At 33.7% G+C, this 21,656-nt stretch overlaps 1 protein-coding gene across 6 annotated transcripts in view; it reads right to left on the bottom strand.

The window, feature by feature from the left end:
* The window catches only part of LRP2 (LDL receptor related protein 2), a 233,801-nt gene that overhangs the window by 58,024 nt on the left and 154,121 nt on the right, over window positions 1-21,656 (bottom strand). For all 6 annotated transcript variants that reach the window (XM_023499266.2, XM_023499267.2, XM_031960509.1 and 3 more), the window contains 8 exons: window positions 20,420-20,551; window positions 17,940-18,141; window positions 14,248-14,543; window positions 10,575-11,091; window positions 6,361-6,513; window positions 5,662-5,832; window positions 2,250-2,473; window positions 539-716 (listed from right to left, as the gene is read on the bottom strand). In XM_023499266.2, coding sequence (XP_023355034.1) covers window positions 539-716; window positions 2,250-2,473; window positions 5,662-5,832; window positions 6,361-6,513; window positions 10,575-11,091; window positions 14,248-14,543; window positions 17,940-18,141; window positions 20,420-20,551 — 1,873 coding nt within the window. The remainder of the gene's footprint in view (window positions 1-538; window positions 717-2,249; window positions 2,474-5,661; window positions 5,833-6,360; window positions 6,514-10,574; window positions 11,092-14,247; window positions 14,544-17,939; window positions 18,142-20,419; window positions 20,552-21,656) is intronic.

Genomic DNA, 21,656 nt, shown 5'->3' with positions numbered 1-21,656 from the left:
ATTCTGAGTTATTTTACAAGTTTGTGCTAATCCAGTTATACTTTCTGCCATGTTTCCCTTTATGATAAGTGACTTAATGACTCGTGTGTTAGGGGCAAAGCATGCAGCTATGATCAGAGTAATGCTAATGGATCTATATTAGAATTGAAATAAAAAGTGTGCTTTCATTAGTATAGTTCATGAAAAAAAGAATCTACCACTGGACAAGGAATAAGTTATAAAAGCTAGGATCAATAAATATTTATTATTATTTTTGTGATAATATTTTCTATACTCTGTCCTTGAAATTTATTAAGCTTAAATGATGCAGAAATTAAGGCTTTTTTCTTCATTAAAAACAACTCATTAAAAGACAACCATGACAATTTGGCCTCACAATTTCAAAAGAAAACCATCTAAAATTGCCACCTAACAGAAAACAACATGACCTTCTGAGCAATGCTTGAAAAAGCTATAAAGTTAATTATGATCACTAAAAATGGAGACCTTGAGTGTGATGAGAAAAATATTGGGGGTAGGTAACAAAAAGATGGCATACCTTTCACTGTCTCCACACAAGAACTGAGTGCTGGAGCACATGGGCAGGCAATGTGTCACACTGCCCAGTTGGAGAGTCTGGAAGTTGTCTGGACATTCACAGGTGAAACCCTGTCCACCTGCTTTGATGAGGCAGAGATGAGAACAGCCACCATTATTGATACCACAGGGATTATTTACTGAGGGAAAAGAAGGAAAACAAATGGTTCTTATTAATAAATAAAGTGCCACTCCCAAGATTATTAGATTGCCCTAACTGAAATTGAGATTCTACCTTTAATATTTTCTTTTATAGAATGAGAAAATTAAAAACTTTCACAGTCATTCTGATTTTATTACAATTCATAGCTAAAGATTATCATAATATTGTTTGAGTAACAGGTGACAAATCAAATCCATCCATATGCTATCAATACTATGAAGTCTTTTTTCTAGTTAGAAATGATATTAAGACCCAACAGACAAATCATGAACATCAGCTCATATCCATACCAAATTAAATCAGACTTAATTTAAAGAAAATTAGGCATATGTAATTGAATGCACTTTTCCTTTCCATTTTCAATAAAATGTTAGAGGTATTCTCTTAGGAATTTTTGTTTCATGAAGAATGCTGATTATAAATTTCAGGCAGACACAATATTCTCTCATTCTAGTGATAAACATAGCATAAGAGAAGGGATTTGGTCCAGAATACTTGGCAGGACACTGAGAAATAGTGGTAAAAACCTATCCTCATTTTGTAGGCTGGTGAGACTTAGTGGGCCTGCAGATGTGTGTGGATCGCTGTGGAAGATGGCTGAAAAGTCACCTAAAGAATATTCATTTCAGAAATATCAAGAGTATGGTTATAGGTACAGCTTCAATTTGACAATACCAATTCTTTTTCTAAATCCTAAATTCATCATTCAGGGCAATGTCATTTCCACTTTTAACAAGGATGAAAAGAGCACACATTCAGCATGTAAAAGTATTTCCACCAAGAAGGTATGTAAATGCCAACCATCCACAAAATTCCAAATCCAACAAGGGGACTTACAAAGCAGCAGCATAGATAGATAGATAGATAGATATGTTAAGCAAACATTGAGGAGAAAAAAATTCTCTCACCTACATGTTTCTGAAACAACAGAACAAGGTTCTCATTTCATTAGTCTGTTTTAAACTATTAAAAGTACAAAGCAATCACCCAACTCAATATGTAAATAGGTACGTGACACTTTTGTTGATTAAAACAATAGAATCCCCTTCCCTAGAGATCTATTAAAATGATTTGATCCATACAAATAGGTTAAGATGTAAGAATAAGACTTTTAGGGACAGCTAGATAGTACCTAGATGGATAGAGCACCAGCCATGAAGTCAGGAGGACCCGAGTTCAAATTTGACCTCAGACATTTAACCATCACTAGCTGTATGATCCTGGGCAAGTCACAACCCCAATTACCTCACAAAATAAAATAAAATAAAGAATAAAGCTTTTAGCTATAGTCTTGTATTTGAAGTAAGGAAATAGAGCCAAAGACTTCTAGCAGACTTCCAAACCAACAATTCTCTGATGTGGAATATGCATATCATCTTATAGGAAATATGAAAAGTGAAAAAAAAATTCTAAGATAAAGATTTTATGTTTACAAGAGACAAGCATAAGACCCACCTATTCTGAAGCAGATAAACATAAATGTATAAAAGCTGAATCTATAACTGCTCACCAATAGGCTGTCTGTATGGGTGATATACATGGATATCAAATGGTCTATGTGTTGTGTTCACCAGCACCATTCTGCCAGATCCATTATATTTGTTCCCTTTTTCAACTGTTCTTGTGTTCCAGTCAGTCCAAAATACAGTATCTTCAAAGATTGTAATAGCAAAAGGGTGAGGCAAAGTCCCATCAAACACTGTGTGCCGATGTCGTCCCTCCAAATCAGAGAATCTAAGGCAACAGAAAAAAAAAATATCATACCATGATAAATGTCACCCAGTGAACAAACATTTACTTTTATAAAATAACTGAAATTTTAGATCAAAATGACTGTGTTTTAGTTTCTAGATAAACTCAAAATGACATTCTATTTGACTGGATAAACTATAAAGCTGAAGAAATCATGATTTTAAAATAGTATTAAATACAACCTTAGAGTCACCAAAAGCAACTGTCTAATCACAGTGAATTTTATTTTGATACCTGGTATAGAGTATAGAGAACTGGTTTTAAAACTCATGAGTCTATATATATATATATATATATATATATATATATATATATATGTGTGTGTGTGTGTGTAATATATATACATGTGTGTGTATATACATACACACCTTTGATATATAAGTGCTATATAACAATTTAGGGTAGCTTGGTGGGGCAGTGCAGAGAACTTCCACCCTAGAATCAGAACGATTAATCTTCCAGATTTCAAATCTGGGCTTAGATTCTTACTATATTGTGAACCCTGGGCAAATTATTTAACCCTGTTTGCCTCAGTTTCCTCATCTATAAAAAGGAACTGGAGAAGGAAATGGTCTACTACTTTAGAATTTTTACCAAGAAAACCCCTAACAGAGTCACAAAGAGTTGGACATAACTAAAACTAACTCAGCACCATCACCAACAAAATATAACCATTTGATGAGTAACTTAACCTCTCAATGTTCTTGGGACCTCTCTAAGATTATAAGTTACAGAGAAGGTGACAATACATACTGACAAAGGGATTTTCCTCATCTGGGAGTTTCCAATGACAATTAAATCCCCATCCTGTTCCCTAACTTAGCACTCTTCTTACTATTCAAACAGAAGGAAAAAATTCATAGCATAGAAACATAGAGTCAAATATTGTCATCTTAAAGCTTTATTGATCTGTATATAAATATTTTGAAAGAAAATTTGACTATTTGAAGCATTAGAGTAAATATTCAATCCAAACCAAGTTAGTTTAAGAGTCTAATCTTTATATAGATATATAGCAATTTTTGCATATTTGAACAGTATTTTATAATATTTAATTAGTCCTAGTAATCTCTAAAAAATCTTATGTATCATAAATATGTTTCCAGGTTAATAAAGTGAAATGCAAACTAGTTCTATCATTTGATTCAGATGATACAAGACAACCACAGTAAGGCTCTCAGTATTTCTCTATTCAACTTGGGCAAATGTTTTCCCTTTGGTATGCTTGATAAAGAGTTAATAATATTTGCATTACTCATAGTATGGTATTGGGAAAAGTGCTTTGGAAACCTTAAAAGGCTATATAAATATAAGAAGTTATAAGTATCACTCTAGTGCCTATAAGTTAGATGTCCTGAGTACAAAAATAGTTACTATCCTTTCCTCTCATTCACAAAGCAGATCAGAAAATCAAAGTGCATACCAGAAGACAAACCCAGCGGTGGAGAAGGATTACTTAAGAGACAATTTCAGAAAATTTACAGAAATCTTTGAGGCTACATAATATATTCGCACACATTATTTACTTCTACTTTACTTCTGCTATATCTGATAAAGTTTCAGATCCAAACAACCCTCCAAAGGTTTTAAGGATCTTGGACCAACCAAGAAGTTATATGAGCCTCTCTGGGTATCCATCTTAGCTCTAACAGGTTTGAGTAAAGAGGTTCGAATCTGTTCATTCATACAGAGATATGTTGGAGTGGAAATTCCCTCCACTAATGTAGATCACAACCCATTTGTAACCTAAAGTCTAGGATGCTAAGAGGATGTAACTTGCCACAGTGTTTTAAAACTAGTGATAATGAAGTAATTTGTATAGCAGTTTTCTGAGATTAATGAGAATACTTGGTATGTGACCTGGATGATTTGTCTTCTTCCATATCCCAGATCCTTCCCTTTCACTTTTTTCCTCTTAGACATTAAGATTTGCTATATAATGCTGAAACAGAGACCTTTTACATAAAAGGTTTTCAAAGAGCTTTTGGAGTAGGAATGGCAGCAAACTAGGATGAATGAGTTAATCCATTAGTTCTGCTGAATCTGATTGGCTTTGCCTGGGAAACATACTTGTCCAGCAAGTACTACTGTAGTCCATATAGGTCATGTACATTTTATTTAATAATATGTATTGTTGTATTATCCTTTTGCTTTTCATTGAACAATGTATCTTTGAATAAATTTTGGCATGTAGAATCCAATTTAATAAGTAATCAATAAGTATCTACTGCTATCTAAAATAATTGTATTTAGCAATGATTCCTAATTTTTCTTTTGTTTGCCCAGAGGATACAACAATAATAATTAATATATCTTTTAGCACTTTAAAATTTACAAAGCATTACAATAATTCTGTAAGTGCAACAGGAATTATCTCTATTTTTCATATGAATAGGGTATAACTGCTAGGTAATGAAAAGTTTTGGCTGATCTATTCATAAAGATCATCCATTAAGAATTATAGGAATTGCAGTTCACACTGACGGAAGGATGAAATTATTGGTCCTTGAAGTAAAGGTCATAAAATAGGATTATAAATATTCTCAAGATGTTAGATAACTTAGTGGTTGTTAGACCATAGGATCACAGATTTAAAATTGGTAGGAACCACAGAGGTCATCCATCTAGTCCAACACATTATATTAAAGATGATGAATTTAAGATCAAGTTGCCATTTTTACTGTTTTGTTTTTTTGTTTTGTTTTGCTGATGCAATAGGGGTTAAGTGACTTGCCCAGGGTCATGCAGCTAAGAAGTATTAAGTGTCTGAGGCCAAATTTGAACTCAGATCCTCCTGACTTCAGAGGTAGTGCTCTATCCACTGTGCTACGTAGCTGCTCCAATTTTACTGTTTTTTAAAGTTTCAAAAATGTTTTGTTCAGAACAATTCTATGTGTCAGATAATATAATTGATATTAATTCCTATCTAATAGATGAGGAAACTAAAATTCATAAAAGAAATGTCAGAGCAAAAATATGGAGGAAGTAGATCCCATAGTACTTTGTATAGAGGACTTTATTGACAGGTATACGTGTAAACACACCATCATTGTGATAATTGTGACATATGGATCACCTAAATGTAAAAAAAATTAATAAAATCAAAATTTGACCCCTGATATTTGGTATGAAAAGTTACCCAGTTCCTTTATTCTTCTCTATGTACGTACTCAATGTAGCTCAGGTGGGCATCTGACCAGTACAACTTGTCATTGGTGTAATCAATGGTGATTCCATTGGGCCATGATAACTTGGTAGTGATAATCACAGTTTTATTGGTCCCATCCATGCCCACTCTTCCGATATATGGTCGATCTGCCCAATCTGTCCAGTAAACCTGTCTATTTAAACAAACATCTTTGATCAGTTTTTGAAAATAAAATCTGGTAGCAAAGACTAATGGTTTCTTTCTATTCTGCAATGGGGTTGTTGCAAATTTTTTTAAAGATAGAATTTGGTTAAATCCTCTGAAGGCAGGGCAGGCAATTAAAAATTATACATATAAAAGAAAGAAGGGAAATGAGGAATTGAAACACCTAAAAAATGAAGAGGACTAATATGTATATTCCAGGAAATCTTGTCATTATTAATCTGTTAATTAAGTATTTGGGGCCTGTACCTCTTTATTTTAGGTCAACACTTAACTACAAAGATATGAAAGTATCTTATTGCAAAGAAAACAAAAATACCACCACATAGTGTCCAAGTTGCATTTAATACATTTAACACATAAACATTTAACTCCCAGTCAGTACCACTGTAACTATATTCCATAGAAGGGAAAACTCAGTAAAGTCAGTGCTAGGACAGTCTTTGCAAAGACAGATGAAGGAGGGAAACTGATATTACTTAGAGCAAGAAGACTATACCCATATTTTGGATGAAGGACAATCCCTCTTGGATGCTGGAAGCAGAAGGTGTTATTGGAGTCCACACAATGTTCGGCTAGTTTTCGGCGGAATCGGCCATCAAGATTGGCAACAAAGAGACAATTAAGGTAGGCATCCAGCCAATACAGCTTTCTGAAATGCACAATGGGAAATTTTTCAGTTATTTTATCCATGCTTCCCACACAATTTTCAGCACAGACCAACAAAAGTAATAGTTGAGCTACATATCCAACTATTAAATGGAATAGCAGCCAGAGATAAGAGAGAATTCAGATATGAAGAATTAATCTTTCTTAAATTAAGATAATTTGGGGTGCATGAGATTGTGCTATAAGAAATATGTACAAATAAGTGTAAGAATGGAGTTGAAACCAACCCATTATGCTCTTGTGCTTTGATTAGATAAAAATACTTTTCAATTGATTCAATCAGAACTGAATGTGAACAGGGCTTATACATCTCCTCTAATCAATTAAAGCCATTTGTTTTAGAGATTGAGTCATACTATAATAAACTACATAAAAGGGGAAAACAAGAGCTGAATGGAAAGAAGATGAAATTCTGAGAAATCTTTTCCCTTCTATAAAAATATTTCAGTGTCTAATATACCTAATCTCTAATGACTTTAATTGACTCAAAAGCATGATTTCAATTTCACTCTGAAATAAATACAGAAGTCTAGACTATTCTTCACATGAGTATTCTGATCATTTTCTTGGTTTCTCATTCCTTATATCACTGAAAATATATGCTTGAAAAGCTATGAAAGACAAGGGGGAAAATATTCTTTTAAGTAAAAAATTATTGGCCCCATCTGACTAAAAAGATGTGCTCCAAATAAAAACAAGTTCTCATCATATTTCACTTTAGAGGTAATAAAACTAAGAAGATTTACAAACTCAGTGGAAGCTGCCCCTTAAAATTCTACTTGAAGGACACTTTAGTTACAATTCAATTCCTGTCGATGTCATATAAATTGCTTTTAAGACTATTGAAACAAATATCAAAATTTCTTTATAAATCTAACCAAATTCTAAGTAATTTTCGTCGTCAGATAAGCCCTTCTTAAAATATTATGTTTGGATTTTCCAGATGTTCACCACAAAAATTAGATAGCTTATTTCTGGGTGTGATAATCTAGTATCAAACCCCAAAGGAAAACATTGGGGATGGTTTATATTAATGGTTAGTTAGGTAAGTGAAATATTGTACATACATAAACTTATAAAAATCTGGAGAGTTGATTTGGAAGATCATATACTTAGAGTTAGAAAGGACATTAGTCATAATTTAATTCAACCCTTCATTTTCCAGATGAGGAAATAATTTGAGATCCAGAGAAAAAATTACTTTTGCACAAGGTCACAGAGAAAATAAATAGCAGACATAGCATTTGATCCGCTAAATAGAATGTTTTCTTCACTATACCATTCTTCTCCTTACTTACTTAGAATTTGTTATGAATGAAGTCATAGGATCAGTCTTTTTCTAGGCCATTTAATTTCCACTTGTCTATGGTCCAAGATTCTTCTTAAATTTTATTAACCATCTCCTAGATCATTCCTACCAATCCTGAAAGACCATCAAGAGGCCAATACAATCCTTCCTCCCTCTCAAAAAACTGAAAATAGATATGTTTTTACATAACAGTACTTTTTATATGGAAAAAACCAGCACATTGCTATTATCAAGAATGAGGGCTCTGAAAGTAAGATTTGTGTCAACAATGGGCATTCCCAACAGCACTGAAAAAAATTGTCATGATATAAATGTGATCCAATTTGGATGAGATCCAAGAAATTTCAACTTCCAACTTTATTGGTTTTTATTCTCTTCTTTTTGATCACAAAACAAGAACATTGACTAATTGAACTATCTCATACAACTGAAAAAAAATGTAGTTGTCACTCTGCTACACAGAATTCTTCACTCTAGCCAAGTAAATGCCCAAGTAAATGCCCAATTCTTTTATAATGTCTGGCAGCAACTTGGAATATCATTATGCTATTTTCTCTGAAAAAAGCCATGGGGGGTTGGAATCCATAATTTCTCAGTATCATTATAATTCACAAAGACATTGTGCCTTTATCAAGTTCCATCTCTGGAAAATTAACAAGACATCAATGACAAAGAATATTGAGCAACATAGTATAAGGGAAATAATATTGGACTATGAAAAGAGAACTAGATTCTAGTCTTGAATCTGCTATCAATCAATTATTTCTCTTTACAAAGATGTACATTTCTTTCATATCTCCAAGTCACTTTATCTCTTTGGACATTAGTTTCCTTATCTGTAAAATTAGAAGACTGGATTTGATAAGGTCCCTTCCAGATATCTAACATTATGCGATTCTATATCTTCTCCTTTTTGGAACATTTAAAAGGTCAGCAGCTGGAGGGAAAGGGAAGATATAGGCTGTATTGTACTTCTTATGCCATCCTGTCTTATCTCAAATTATAGTACTTTGACATGTCCTTTGTATGGAAAAAGGAACTCAACATTTCTATTTATAAAGACATTAATAGCTAAAATTCTTTATCTCAAACAATGTCTTCCTTCAAGAGCACTGATAGTGAAACATCTCTATAACTCATGATAATTAAACAAAGGTGTCATACAAATACCATAAACATAGCTCCCCTTGTTTTGACTAATGCCATTTTGCAATAATAATTTAGTATTTTATTAGTATGATATATATTATAAACAAACCCAATCATAAAGTCATAAGACCCACAATGTAAGAAATTATGCACTTAAAACATTATTCCTATAAAATTAACTGCTCAAATAACAATTTTTCCTACTATTAAATCAGCATGTCAATTAGCCATGTTAGGTAAAGTATGCTCACACGTCTTCTACAGAATAAAATAGAATAATACTGACATAGCATTTAAACATCACACATAATCTTGAAAAAATAAAAATAATGTGAGACACATCTAGCATCATAAGATTGTAGTATCTAAGAATGTTAGCACCCCATATAAAATTTCAGATTTTAGGAGGGCTGATAAGACTGCCACACTGACTCCAAAGAAGGAACAACAGATGTTCCATTTTGTGCCCAAAGTAAGTCTGTTAAATTGGCAAAGGAATAGAAATAATTACCTTTTCTATTACTACTAATTCATTATTATTGAGAAGTTTCTAAAAGCATACTACCATTCTCTCTCCCTCCCTCAACCTCCTCATACCCCAAAATATGAGGGATACTTTTTTTTCTTTTAAATAGGCCTTTGGACTTGAGAACTGTGATATCCTAAACATTTGAGCCAAAAAGTCTGAGACACTAAGGAATAAATCAAAAGAAGAGCCAAAATTAACTACATTCTTATTATAAAAAATAGGAAGACATCAATTATGATTTAAGATAAAAAGACAATTTATAGGAGAAAACTGGAAATAATTGAGATGTCCAACATTAAAAGAGCAGCTGAACAAATGGCATATATATATATATTAAAATGATATAAAGCCATTAAGAATAACAAAGTGAGGAACACACAAAAAATAATGATCATATATAAAAGCTAATAAAAAAGGTAGAGGTACAAATAACTTATATACTATATATTTATATGTTAGAATGACATAGAACTATAGTTATGTATATATAAGCATATGTATAGTTATATGTGTGTATGTATACAAATATAGGAATAGCGATATATGTAGATAAAGTTATTCATATACAAATATATGCATAGTTATATATGTAGTTCTATATATAGATTTAGATATGAAGGATTACAAAATTATTTAAGATATTGATGCTAAATTTATAGTTACTTGTATTTTAATTGAAAATTTAATTTAATATTAATACATTACCACATAATTCAAATTCTGTCTTAGACATTCACTAGCTATTTGACCCTGGGTAAGTCATTTCACCTTTACCTGACTTGGTTTTTTTCATCTGTAAAATTGGGATAATAAAGCACCTAGTCTATAGGTTTGATGGGAGAATCAAATGAAATAGAACAAACAAATCTCTTTACAAACCTTAAAACTCTAATATAAACATTAGTCATGATTATAATCATTAGTACACTACAAGATAAAATTTTCGTCCTGATAAAGTTATAAGTTTGTAAAGGAAGTTTTGGTTTTTTTTAAATTAATCAATGATAGCAACTTTTAATATTAGTTTATATTTTAGGAACATTATAAATACTCTTACCTGGCAACCCAATCAACAGCCAGACCTTCCCCAGCAGGTAGATTGTTGTTTATGACTGTCTCTTTGTTTGTCCCATTTAAAAACATTCTCTCGATGACTTGTTTTTCTAAATCAATCCAATACAACCTCTGTTCTACCCGATCAAAATCCAATGCCACTGCCATGCCCAGTCCTTGCAAAATTAGGGAGTAAGACTGACCATCTGCAGTCAGATTTCTCAGATAATAGCGGTTGCTAAAAATGAGGTAGGGTGAAATGTTACTGTTTTGTCGGCATCTCTTTCCATCTGGTTCCCTGATGTAGCCACGGGCACACTTACAGATGTAGGACCCAACTGTGTTCTCACACATCTGACTACAGACAGATGGAGTTTCATTGCATTCATCAATATCATCACAGGTCTTCTTGTCGGACATGAGTTTGTATCCAGGGAGACATGTACAGTAAAAACTGGTCTGGGTGTCTGTACAGTTGTGGTCACAGCCACTAATTGAAGGGTCATTGCATTCATTAATGCCTACAGAAGAAAGTTATTAGTTATTCACACAATTGGAACAGTCAAAGAGTAACCCATTATACATCAGTAAAAATGAATATTTTCATTTGATTAGAGCCAATTGTCAATAATATATACTTATGGTAATAGGAAAAATGAACCTTACCTCACACCTGTCAAAAGTTGCAAAAATCATTAAAAGAAATGAGACTGCATGCTGCTAGAGTTTGGCAAGAATATATACAACCAGTCACTGCTCATGATATTACAAACAAAATTTTTTGGAGAATAATATGGAAGTACACAGGAAAAGTTCCCAAATTAGTTACATTTTTTGTCTGGATAATACTATTTTAATAAATATGCCCTGTAAATATTTGAAGAATACATCTAAATTATAAAGACATTTATGAAAACATAAATTGGAAAAAGACAGAACCAGAAAAATGAAGTATGCACTATCTATCACCATGTGAAGAGAAAAAAGAAGAAAAAGGAATGAATAAAAAAATGCTAATGTGGGTTATGCAGGAGTGATTGAAAAATTATAATAATATTTGTATATATTGAAATTTGGGGATTAACATATGGTTACTAACCAGTTAATTGGTTGTAGTGATGCTCAGTTAAAATTTGTAAAACCATTTTTAAATGTTCAAGAAAATAATTATATATATTTGTGAAAGTCAATGATAATCCAAAACTTAATTTAGCCAATATTTTCAACTTATTCTCCAATCTAGTCATTCATCAGAGCTACTGACAAGGAATCAAATTCATTGACTAAGAGTTTCACTTGTTATATCTGCCTATCTCTGCCCACCTTCTGGAGAAGTATAAGGAAGCATGAGATGGCCCAGAAATTGATAGCTAGAGAAAAGAAGAACAAGAACACCAAGAAGAAGAGAAAAAGAAAAAAGTTAGATCACCTTCTAAATGGATACCTAAAATTTGGAGAAAGTATGTTATTGCAGCTAACACTGAAAAAAACAGTCAACCACTAAGGGGAAATAGCATATAGGAGGAATAGGTATTTGAAATTATTTCTCAGATTTTAACATCATTTAATTTAATAGAACCATAAATTAAGAAGAGATCATTTGCCTTGCAAATGTTGAGATCAACTCGTTTTCAAAATAAAATTCTTATTCTGAATAGAATGAGATTTTATTGCTAAAAATTGATAGCATAGGGAATAGTGATGGACCTGGAGTCAGGAAAATTCCCTGAGTTCAATTCTAGCTTCAGACACTTACTAGCTGTGTAAACCTGGGCAAGTCAAATAACCTCATTTGCTTCTGTTTCCTCATCTGTGTAATGATCTGGAGAAGGAAAAAGCAAATTCTAGTATCTTTGCCAAGAAAACTCCAAATGGAAATCATAAATAGTAGGACATGACTGAAACAACTGAAGAGTAACAAGAACATAACTAAAAAATTAATGGGAAATTGTTTGAATCAAAGTCAAATCTAGGAATATTCTTAATGATTTTCACATATCATCTCTTCCTGAACAATACTTGTTATTAAGTTATTAAATGAAAGTAGATGCAACTGCATGTAAAAAAAAATAACATGTCTTATCATGGTAGCCCGAAAAGCTAATTTTTGTACTTTATGTGCCCTTAATTACCATAGCACTTTGAGTTTATACCTTAGAAATTAGCACTTGATAGTAATCTTTTGTTTCAAATAAGCAAGACTCTCTTCTACCAGAGTGCATGCTTATATAGGAGAAGGATCCTATTTTCTATTTCAATCATTAAGATTTCAGGTATTAGGTATTTCTTGAGTATTCATTTTGAGCTCAATATGATGCCATGGGCTAAACAGATGAAGCATAAAACATTGTCCTTGCCCTCAAAGAGCTTACACTCTAGTTACAGAGATAAGGCCAAGTAATAATTCAATATATTGGAAATGAACCATTGTTTTGTTAATGTAAGTATTAGTGAGTACATATTATTGTTCCTGTTGTTTCATTCATATCTGACTCTTTATAACCCCATTCTGGATTCTCTTGGCAAAGAGACTGGAGTAATTTGCCAATTTTTCTCCAGTTCATTTTATAGATGAGGAAACTAAGGCAAATAGGGCCCAAGGTTGCATAGCTAGTAAATTTCTGAGGCTGGGTTTAAATTCCAGAAGATTCATCTCCTTAAGTCCGGGCCCAACACTCTTGCACAGCATCAACTACCTGCTACTAGTAGAACATATCACTAGTGTAATGGCATTTATACAGATCTTAACCCTTTTATACTTCACAGTTTTCATGAGTAGCTGTGGAGACATGTTTTAGCATCATCATTATAATTCATCATAGTGGCAAATATTCTAATTATGAACTTCTCCAAAATTAGCTAGGCTTGTCTTCACATAATGGACACATAGTGTCCTATGTGAAGTTAGTGACATTGGGCTCTATGTGAGCTATTGGGCCCATATATGAAACCTTTCTGACTTGATAGAATGTGCTCAAGCTTTTATCTCTTTGTACATCACTTTCAAGACCCCAGGTCTACCTTTTGTTGAGGTATTATGGTAAAGGCAGAGCAACACTAAATAAAGCAACAGAAAGCAAAAGCAGGCAACAAAAGTTACATTCCAGAATGGCAGAGAGCACACTGAGAACCAAAAGAGACAAATAGAATGACAACTAGATAATTCATTCTTTGGCCAGGACAACCATATAGTAAAATCCTAATCATCATGGTACTTAGGCAATATTGATGAAATAATGTATTTAATAAATACTCATTTACTTATGAGAGAGTAAAAGAACAGCATTTAACTGTCTTAAGAAGTTGAAAAATAGACTAAATATTCTTGAATGGTGGAACAGCCAATTTATCAAAGAAAGAAAAAAGATAGTGGCATGATACAGTGGAAACAATGTTGTTTTTAGAATCAGAGGACCCTCTCTGTCTTATACTCTCTGTATGGCATTGGACAAGTTTTCTAACCTTTCTGGGCTTCAATTTCAACAGGAAATCAAGAGTTTGAAAAAAACGACCTCTAAAATCCTATCCTTCTCTAAATCAGTGATTTTACAAACTCAAACTATCAAGGAAGACTAACCACATGTCAATTTTCCCTAATGTATATTTTTAGCAACACCTTTAAGAAACCTCAATTGATCTCCCAGCCTTCCTTTTCCCAAAGCCATTAGAGCACTTACCACATCCTTTCTCATCACTATTATCATTGCAGTCATCTAGATGGTTGCAGATTTGCGTCATTTCAATACAGTTTCCATTGTCACACTTGAATTGATGGGGTGGGCACGTGGCTTCTGGAGTGATACAAAGATGTTCCAGCTCATCAGACAAATCTCCACAGTCATTGTCTCCATCACAGAGGTAAGCTTTAGAAATGCAGCGGCCATTCTGACAGGTAAACTGATACTGCTGGCAAGGCGGGTAGACACAGCCTCTCTCATCACTGCTATCCCCACAGTCGTTGCGTCTGTCACACCTGGGAAAGGAAGCGATGCTTTCATCACGAACCATGAAAGAGTCATCCTAAAAGGACCACCACTTTTTTAGCATTAAAACTTAAGATGGCAGAATACAATCAGACTGAATATATAAATTTGAACCAGCTTTACTATTTGGATATAAAAACCAAAATTATCTATTCATCCACATATTAGGCAGGATTCCATAGATAAAGGTGTCTCTTTTGTCATTCATTCATTCATTCATTCAACATGCCTATGGCACTGCTAGCACAGAGCTAGATCCTAGGAACACAAACATAAAAGCAAAAGTTCTTGCCCTCCTTCCATTCCATTGGGAGGAAGCAACATGTTAAGAAATAAGAAAAGAAACATACACGAAGTGAATATGAAATAAAAAGGGAAGGGGAGTAGAAAATATATTAGCAAATCAGAAAGATCTCAGGGATCAGAAGAAAGTGAGTTGAACCTTGAAGTAAGTCAGGGTAAACATGATCAAACCAACAAGTCAGTCCAGTCTGCTCCTATTGAGCAAAGACTTAATGAGGGCAGCAGGGTCACCCTGCATATCACTTTCAATATCCTCCCTCTCAAGCAGCAAACTTTCAAGATCAACATAGATGCTGGAAGAGATGTTTCCATCTCAGAGGCTTAAGCAAAGATTAAGCTCCTACCCCATGACACTAATTTGTGATGATTAAGTATTCATTGTATCTTGTCCAATCCCACGTCCCTTTCCAACTCAAATTATGAAAAATCAATCAATATTACTCTTCCTGGAAAGGACACACCAGTCACTTGTTCCATGTCTCCACTCTCTACTCCCTTTGATTTCTCTGTCCTAAATACATTTTCCCTCCCCAACATTTGCAAATTCATCTTGCTTGCTTGTGTTTGTAGCTCTGATACTTTATATATTGCATGGCACATTGCATGGCACATGATAAGTTCATCAATAAATGTTTTTTCATTTGCTCATTTATTCATTCATTTAATTGGCATTAGGGGTAGAAGAGGATCCACCGGAAAGGTGAAAGCCAGTGACAAAATCAAACAGCCCTTCGAGAATATAATTAAGATGATGATGATATTGATGAAAACACAAAAACAATAATAATAATAAGTAGCATTTATATAGTACCTACTTTGAACTAAGCATTGTGCTAAGCACTTTACAAATATTGCCTCATTTGATCCTCACAACAACACTGAAAGATAAGTGCTATTATGATCCCTACTTCATAGTTGAGTAAATTGAGGCAAACACAATTAAGTGACTTGCCCATAGTCACAAATTAGTATCTGAGGTCAGATTTGAATTCAGGTCATCGTGACTCTAGAACTAGCACTCTATTCACTATGTCATCTGTTTGCCACCACCACTGATCACTACCATAGTTTTCTCATCTATAAACACAATATAGTTATGAAGACAATACCGTGTGCCAGGCTAAGTAAGTATTAGGGGTATAAAGAAAGGCAAAAGATAGTACCTACTTTCAAAGAGCTCAACAAGGGAAATATATACCAAAAGGAAAGTACTAAACAAGTTGAAAGAAGGCAGTATAGCCTGACAGAAAGAGCCCAAGATTTGTAGATAGAAGAGCAGGTTTCAAATCCAATAACTGTACAATCTTTAACAAGGTACTTCATGTCTCTCAAATCCAGGTTCCTCATCTATAAAATGAGGAATTGCACTAGATGATTCCTAAATCATGTCAAAGCTTCCAGCTGGGATCTCTCAGGGAGCAGTTCATGAAGGAGGCGGCATCTAAGTTGGGTTTTATGAACTGGGTAGGATTTCAAGAGACAGAGAAGGGGAAAGCATTACAAGGAAAAGGGAAGATTTGAGCAAAGCCACAGTAGCAGAAAAGTCCAGGACATGTTCATTAACCATGAGTGATAGTGGAAGAAGAGTTTGGAGAGATAGTTTGGAACTAAACTGAAGAGCAAGAGAAAAACAATACTGAAACACTGATATATGAATATAATATGATAATAATAGGAAAAACATTTATGAAGCACTCAAGACAGATGTTCTCTAAGGTCTGATTTTGGCCTTTTTTTCTCATGATGTAAGGAAATGAGTACTAAACTTGGAATTAGAAAATCACAACAACAACAACCAAAAAAAAAAAAAAAAAAACCCTACGCAGTAGCAAAGATGGATGGCTCTGAGTACAATGTACAGTCTTTATTACATGGGTTTTCTTGAAATAGAAACTTATTGCTTTATATTTTGAATCCTTTCTTATGTTCTGCTGTGCACATGAAAATTTTTTTTCTTATTTTGTATTTAAGTCTAAAATAAAATAAAATTTTAGAAATAAAAAAACTTTTTTAAAGATATTTTTAAAATCTTGTTTTGAGTCTGTCTCTGCTTTCCAATGATTGATTTTGACCTCAAGGAAGTCACTTTAACTCTCTACTATTGTTTCCTCATCTGTGAAATGAGGATAAATCCTAAGGAACAATCCATAATTAAAGCCTAAAATTATTAGAAACTGGAGACAGTCTCCTGCACATACACAGTTTTGAGGCAACAGATACAACACTAAACATGAAGACAGAAAGATCTGAGTTCAACTCCAGTCTCAGATACTTACTATATGTGCTTTACACTAAACAAGTCAGTTAGCCTCTCTCTACCTCAGTTTTCTCAGCTGTAAAATGAAGATAATAATATACTTAATTCTCAGAGGAAAATAAGGAAATATTTATAAAGCATTTTGTAATTCTTCAAGTGCTATATACATTTTAGTTATTATCATTATTAACACATATTTAAGGGCAAGGCACAAAGATTTGCCATTTCATTTCCTTTTTTTCATTTCTTTTTAACATTTTTTAAAATTTTGTGTTCTGGATTCTCTCCCTTTCTCCCATCCTTTTCCCACCCACTTAGAAGGCAATGTAGTTTCCATGAGAAATTCCTGGAGAAGATTCTGCCTGCCAATGTACATCAAGACTCACTTTTCAACTTAAAAACTTAGAAAGTTGTTTGGAGCAGTGAGCTGTAAAGCAACTTGCACAGGACCATACAATCAGTATATGTCAGAAGGCTCCCTGACTCCAAGACTAATCTCTATCTACCAGAGTAAGTCTGCCTCTCTATAAGAAGTAATAAGGGTCTGAATAAGACTGATGATACTATAAGAGAGAGTAGAAAAGACATGAAAAGCTGAGATTCAGAAAAGAGAAGTTGATGGAAGTGAGTCTAATAGTCTTAATCACCATATAATAGGATGCAAGGTCATTTGCAGAAAGTAAGAGGGATGATGGCAGACTTGAAGATGGAATAAGGTTTAGAGCAGCTACCTCAGGGAATATGATAATGATCCACCAAAGAAAAATAAAAGGATTGTCTGCATTGTGAAGGGACTGAATCAAGCTTCTCTCATACCAAAACCAACCTGTAAGAGTTTCGGATACACAGCCCATTGCCACAGGTAAATTCATTTTCAGTGCAAGGACGTCTGGTGCAGTTCTGATGTTCATCATAAGCATCATTGCAATCTGCATCTCCATCACAGATCCAGGCTCTGGGAATGCATCTCCTGAGGGGAGGCCGGTTGTTGACACATGTAAATTCAGAACGAGTACAGTTGCGATCAGCTGAAACCAAAGCACATCCAAAGAATCACAAATTTTGTGAAAAACTGTTCTTATTCAACTGAGTAGGACAATAATATAATCACACACAACAGTGATCTCAGGACAGTTAATTTGACAGTGGGGCAGAGTGTGGATTGGAATGCTGCTCAGAGAGTATAAATTGGAAACTATTACAATTGTCCTGGTGTGAGATGATAAGGGACTAAATTAGAGTAGAGGCCATTTGAGTAAAGAAAAGGGGTTGGACAAGAGATAGTGTAGTGGTAGAAATGGAAAAGTTTATTACACCCATAACTTTAGAAAGTAGAGAATAAAATAACTGATTGATTCTATGTAGTACTTGGCAGTATACAAAACATTTTTCACACATTATTGGATTTTAGTCTTATAACCCCATGAAATGAGATTAAATACCTTACTCAGGATCAAAGAGCTGATAGGCATCAAAAACAGTATTTGAACTAGTTTTTTTTCTGCCTCTAAATTCAGCACTCTTTCCCATGGACCTCACTGACCTAGATAGGGCAAATATTCAAGGATGGATATACCTATTTTATAGCTAAGGAATCTGAAGTTCATGAAGAATAAGTGATTTGCACCACATTGTAGGGGAAAAGGAAAGGAGAATAGGAACTCAGGATATAAAACCTAAAATAAAAAAGCCCCTGCCTTCAAGAAGTTTACATTCTGCTAGAATGCAAAGTACCCTCTACTATATGTGGGCAGACAACATAGACATATATTAGCATAAAATAAATAAATATAAGGCATATATGTGACACTATGTGTTAAGCATTATACTAAGCAATTTGTAAATGTTATCTTATTTATCCTCACAGTAACTCTTCAAGGGAGATATTACTATTATTCCTATTTTATAGATGAGGAAAATGAGGTAAGCTAGTAAATGCCCAGCTAGTAAATGTCTTAGATTGAATTTGAACTTAGATCTTCCTGGCTCCAGGCTCAGGTCTATCTACCTTTCTCCTAGGAAATAGCAAAGGAAGTAGTTAGGATGTAGTACAGCTAAGATTCAAATCCAGGTCTTCTAATTATAAGTTCAGCATTCTTTTTGCAACATTTTGCTTCCATTCCAAAGTAATTACAAAATTTATAGTAAAAGATTTCTTATTGTTGCAGACATTTCATCAGATTCGTAGATAATAACATATCCCATAGAAATGGAACTGCTAGGTGGCCCAAAGGATAGAGTGGTAACCCGAAAGTTGGAAAGATCTGAGTTAAATCTGACCTTACATAACTACTAGTTATGTAACCCTGGTCAAGTCACTTAGCCCTACTTGCCTCCATTCCCTCATCTGTACAATGATCTGAAGAGGGAAATGGCAAATCACTTCAATATCTTTGCCAAGAAAACCCAAATAGGGCCACAAACAATCAGATTTAACTGAAACAGCCAAACAATGACAACAAAAATCCCATAGAAACAGAGTAGACGAGATTTATTTTCTGTAGAGTTGCCAGAAACTCTGAAGCCAAATGACATAACAGAGAACAAATGAGTTTCTAGCATGGTTTCATTATCTCAAAAAAAGAGAAAGATGCTGTCACTTTATTTAATTTCATTGTTAGTGGCTCAGAATTTCCCAAAAGACCAGGGGAATAAACAAAACATCAAAATCAATTCATAGGCTCTGCCCAGCTTTTCTACTATGCTCATCTGAAGTTGAGCTATAGACTACAGTCATTTCACATAAGAGGGATTTTCAGGAATTGTTGGACCTGCCGAACTTCCATGGCCATGAATTTCCTATGGTAGAAAGGGAATCTCCTGAGGCATCTGGGCCAGTATTCCAATTTTCTTCAATGGGAAAATCTGCCTTACAATTTAGAGACATATAGAGACACTTAGATGGAATAACCTCTCCTTTCCTCACCCCCACCCCCCACAAAATACAGCTAAAAGCCAAATTATAAGATTTTGAATTGCAGATTTATTGGCAAAATTGTTCCTAAAGCAAGACTCAAGAGTTGTCTTTATCTAGAAATTGATAGCCTTATTAAGTCACCTCCATTTAGGTAATTACTTGTGCTGGCTAAGTGCACTAGAGATAAATTAATGTGGGGTTGCTTTTTAAAAAATATTGTAAAGCATTTAAGTGGAGAACATCAAATGATTATAGGATGAAATGCAAATACCTCCATTCAATTAAAAAGAAATCTCTCTTAAGCATGAAACTGTCCAAGGATAAAAGGGTCACTTAGAATTATTTCTAATAGATGAAACATTGCATTGGATAAGATTTATTCCACATACCACAGCTGTGTCTTTGATCTTCATCACTCATGTCCCCACAGTCATTGTCACCATCACAGGTCCATGTGCTTGGGATACACCTGCCATCATCACATCTGAATTGGTCTGCTCTACAAGTTCTCACATGAGACACTGCAAAATTAATAACCTTTATTCTATTTATGTGGTTGGTTAGATTAAACAGATTTGGTTTCTAAAGAAACCAAAAATTCATAAAAGTGGGCATTTATGGGTCCAAGCCTAGGAAACACATATCAATATTCATTAGGCAATTGTATTTCACTAACTTTTTATTTTATTTGAAGCTACTCAATTTGATGATAAGCCATCAGATCAACTCACTCTCTGTACTAGATGGCACAATAGATGAAATGCTTGGTCTGAAGTCAGGAAAATCTGAGTTCAAATCTCACCTGACTTACTATCTTCCTTGGGCTCTCTTTGTCTCAGTTTCCTCAACTATAAAAGAGAGATCATGATAGCATTTACTTCACAGAGTTGTTATAAGTATTAAATGAGACATAATTTGTAAAGCACTTAATACAACTCCAGGGACATAGTAAGCTCTATGCAAATGCTAGCTACTACTATTATTAATATTACCAATCATTCTCTTCTCACTGAGCCTATGAAATATAACTATAATGATGTACTAGTGTGAATGAAAAGAACAACGGACAATTTTTTCAGGTGAATAATGCTCTTTGTAGAAACATATTTTGGGGGACATATCTGTAGAATAGCTATATTCACTAAGCAATTCCTAATTCTCCTTTACTAGTCTGAGAAAATCTAGTCAGACTCTGTTGTCCCTTTGCCTTTAAATTAATAGTAAATAAATGGCATACCATATACTAAGATAAAAATCAAAATGAGTACATGATTTAGATATAAAGGTAATACCAAAAGCAAAATAGAAGAGCATGGAATAGTTTGCCTGTAGATCTATGGATAAGGGAAGGATTTGGGGCCAAACAAGATAAAGAGAACATTACAGAATGTAAAACAGATAATTTTATTATATTAGATTTTATAAGTTTTGCACAAATAAAACCAATATAAACAAAATTTTAAGGAAAGCAGAAAACTAGATAAAAATTTTACAAGTAATTCTGATAAAGGCCTCATTTCTCAAGAATATATAGAACTAAGTTAAATTTGTAAGAATACAAGTCATTCCCCAATTGATAAAAGGTACAAGAATATGAACAGATAGTTTTCAGAGGAAGAAATCAAA

The sequence above is a fragment of the Sarcophilus harrisii genome, chromosome 3, assembly GCF_902635505.1.
Source record: "Sarcophilus harrisii chromosome 3, mSarHar1.11, whole genome shotgun sequence".
Lineage (NCBI taxonomy): Eukaryota > Metazoa > Chordata > Mammalia > Dasyuromorphia > Dasyuridae > Sarcophilus > Sarcophilus harrisii.
The sequence above is the reverse complement of the archived record's forward strand: the minus strand, read 5'-3'. Positions and strand labels throughout refer to the sequence as shown.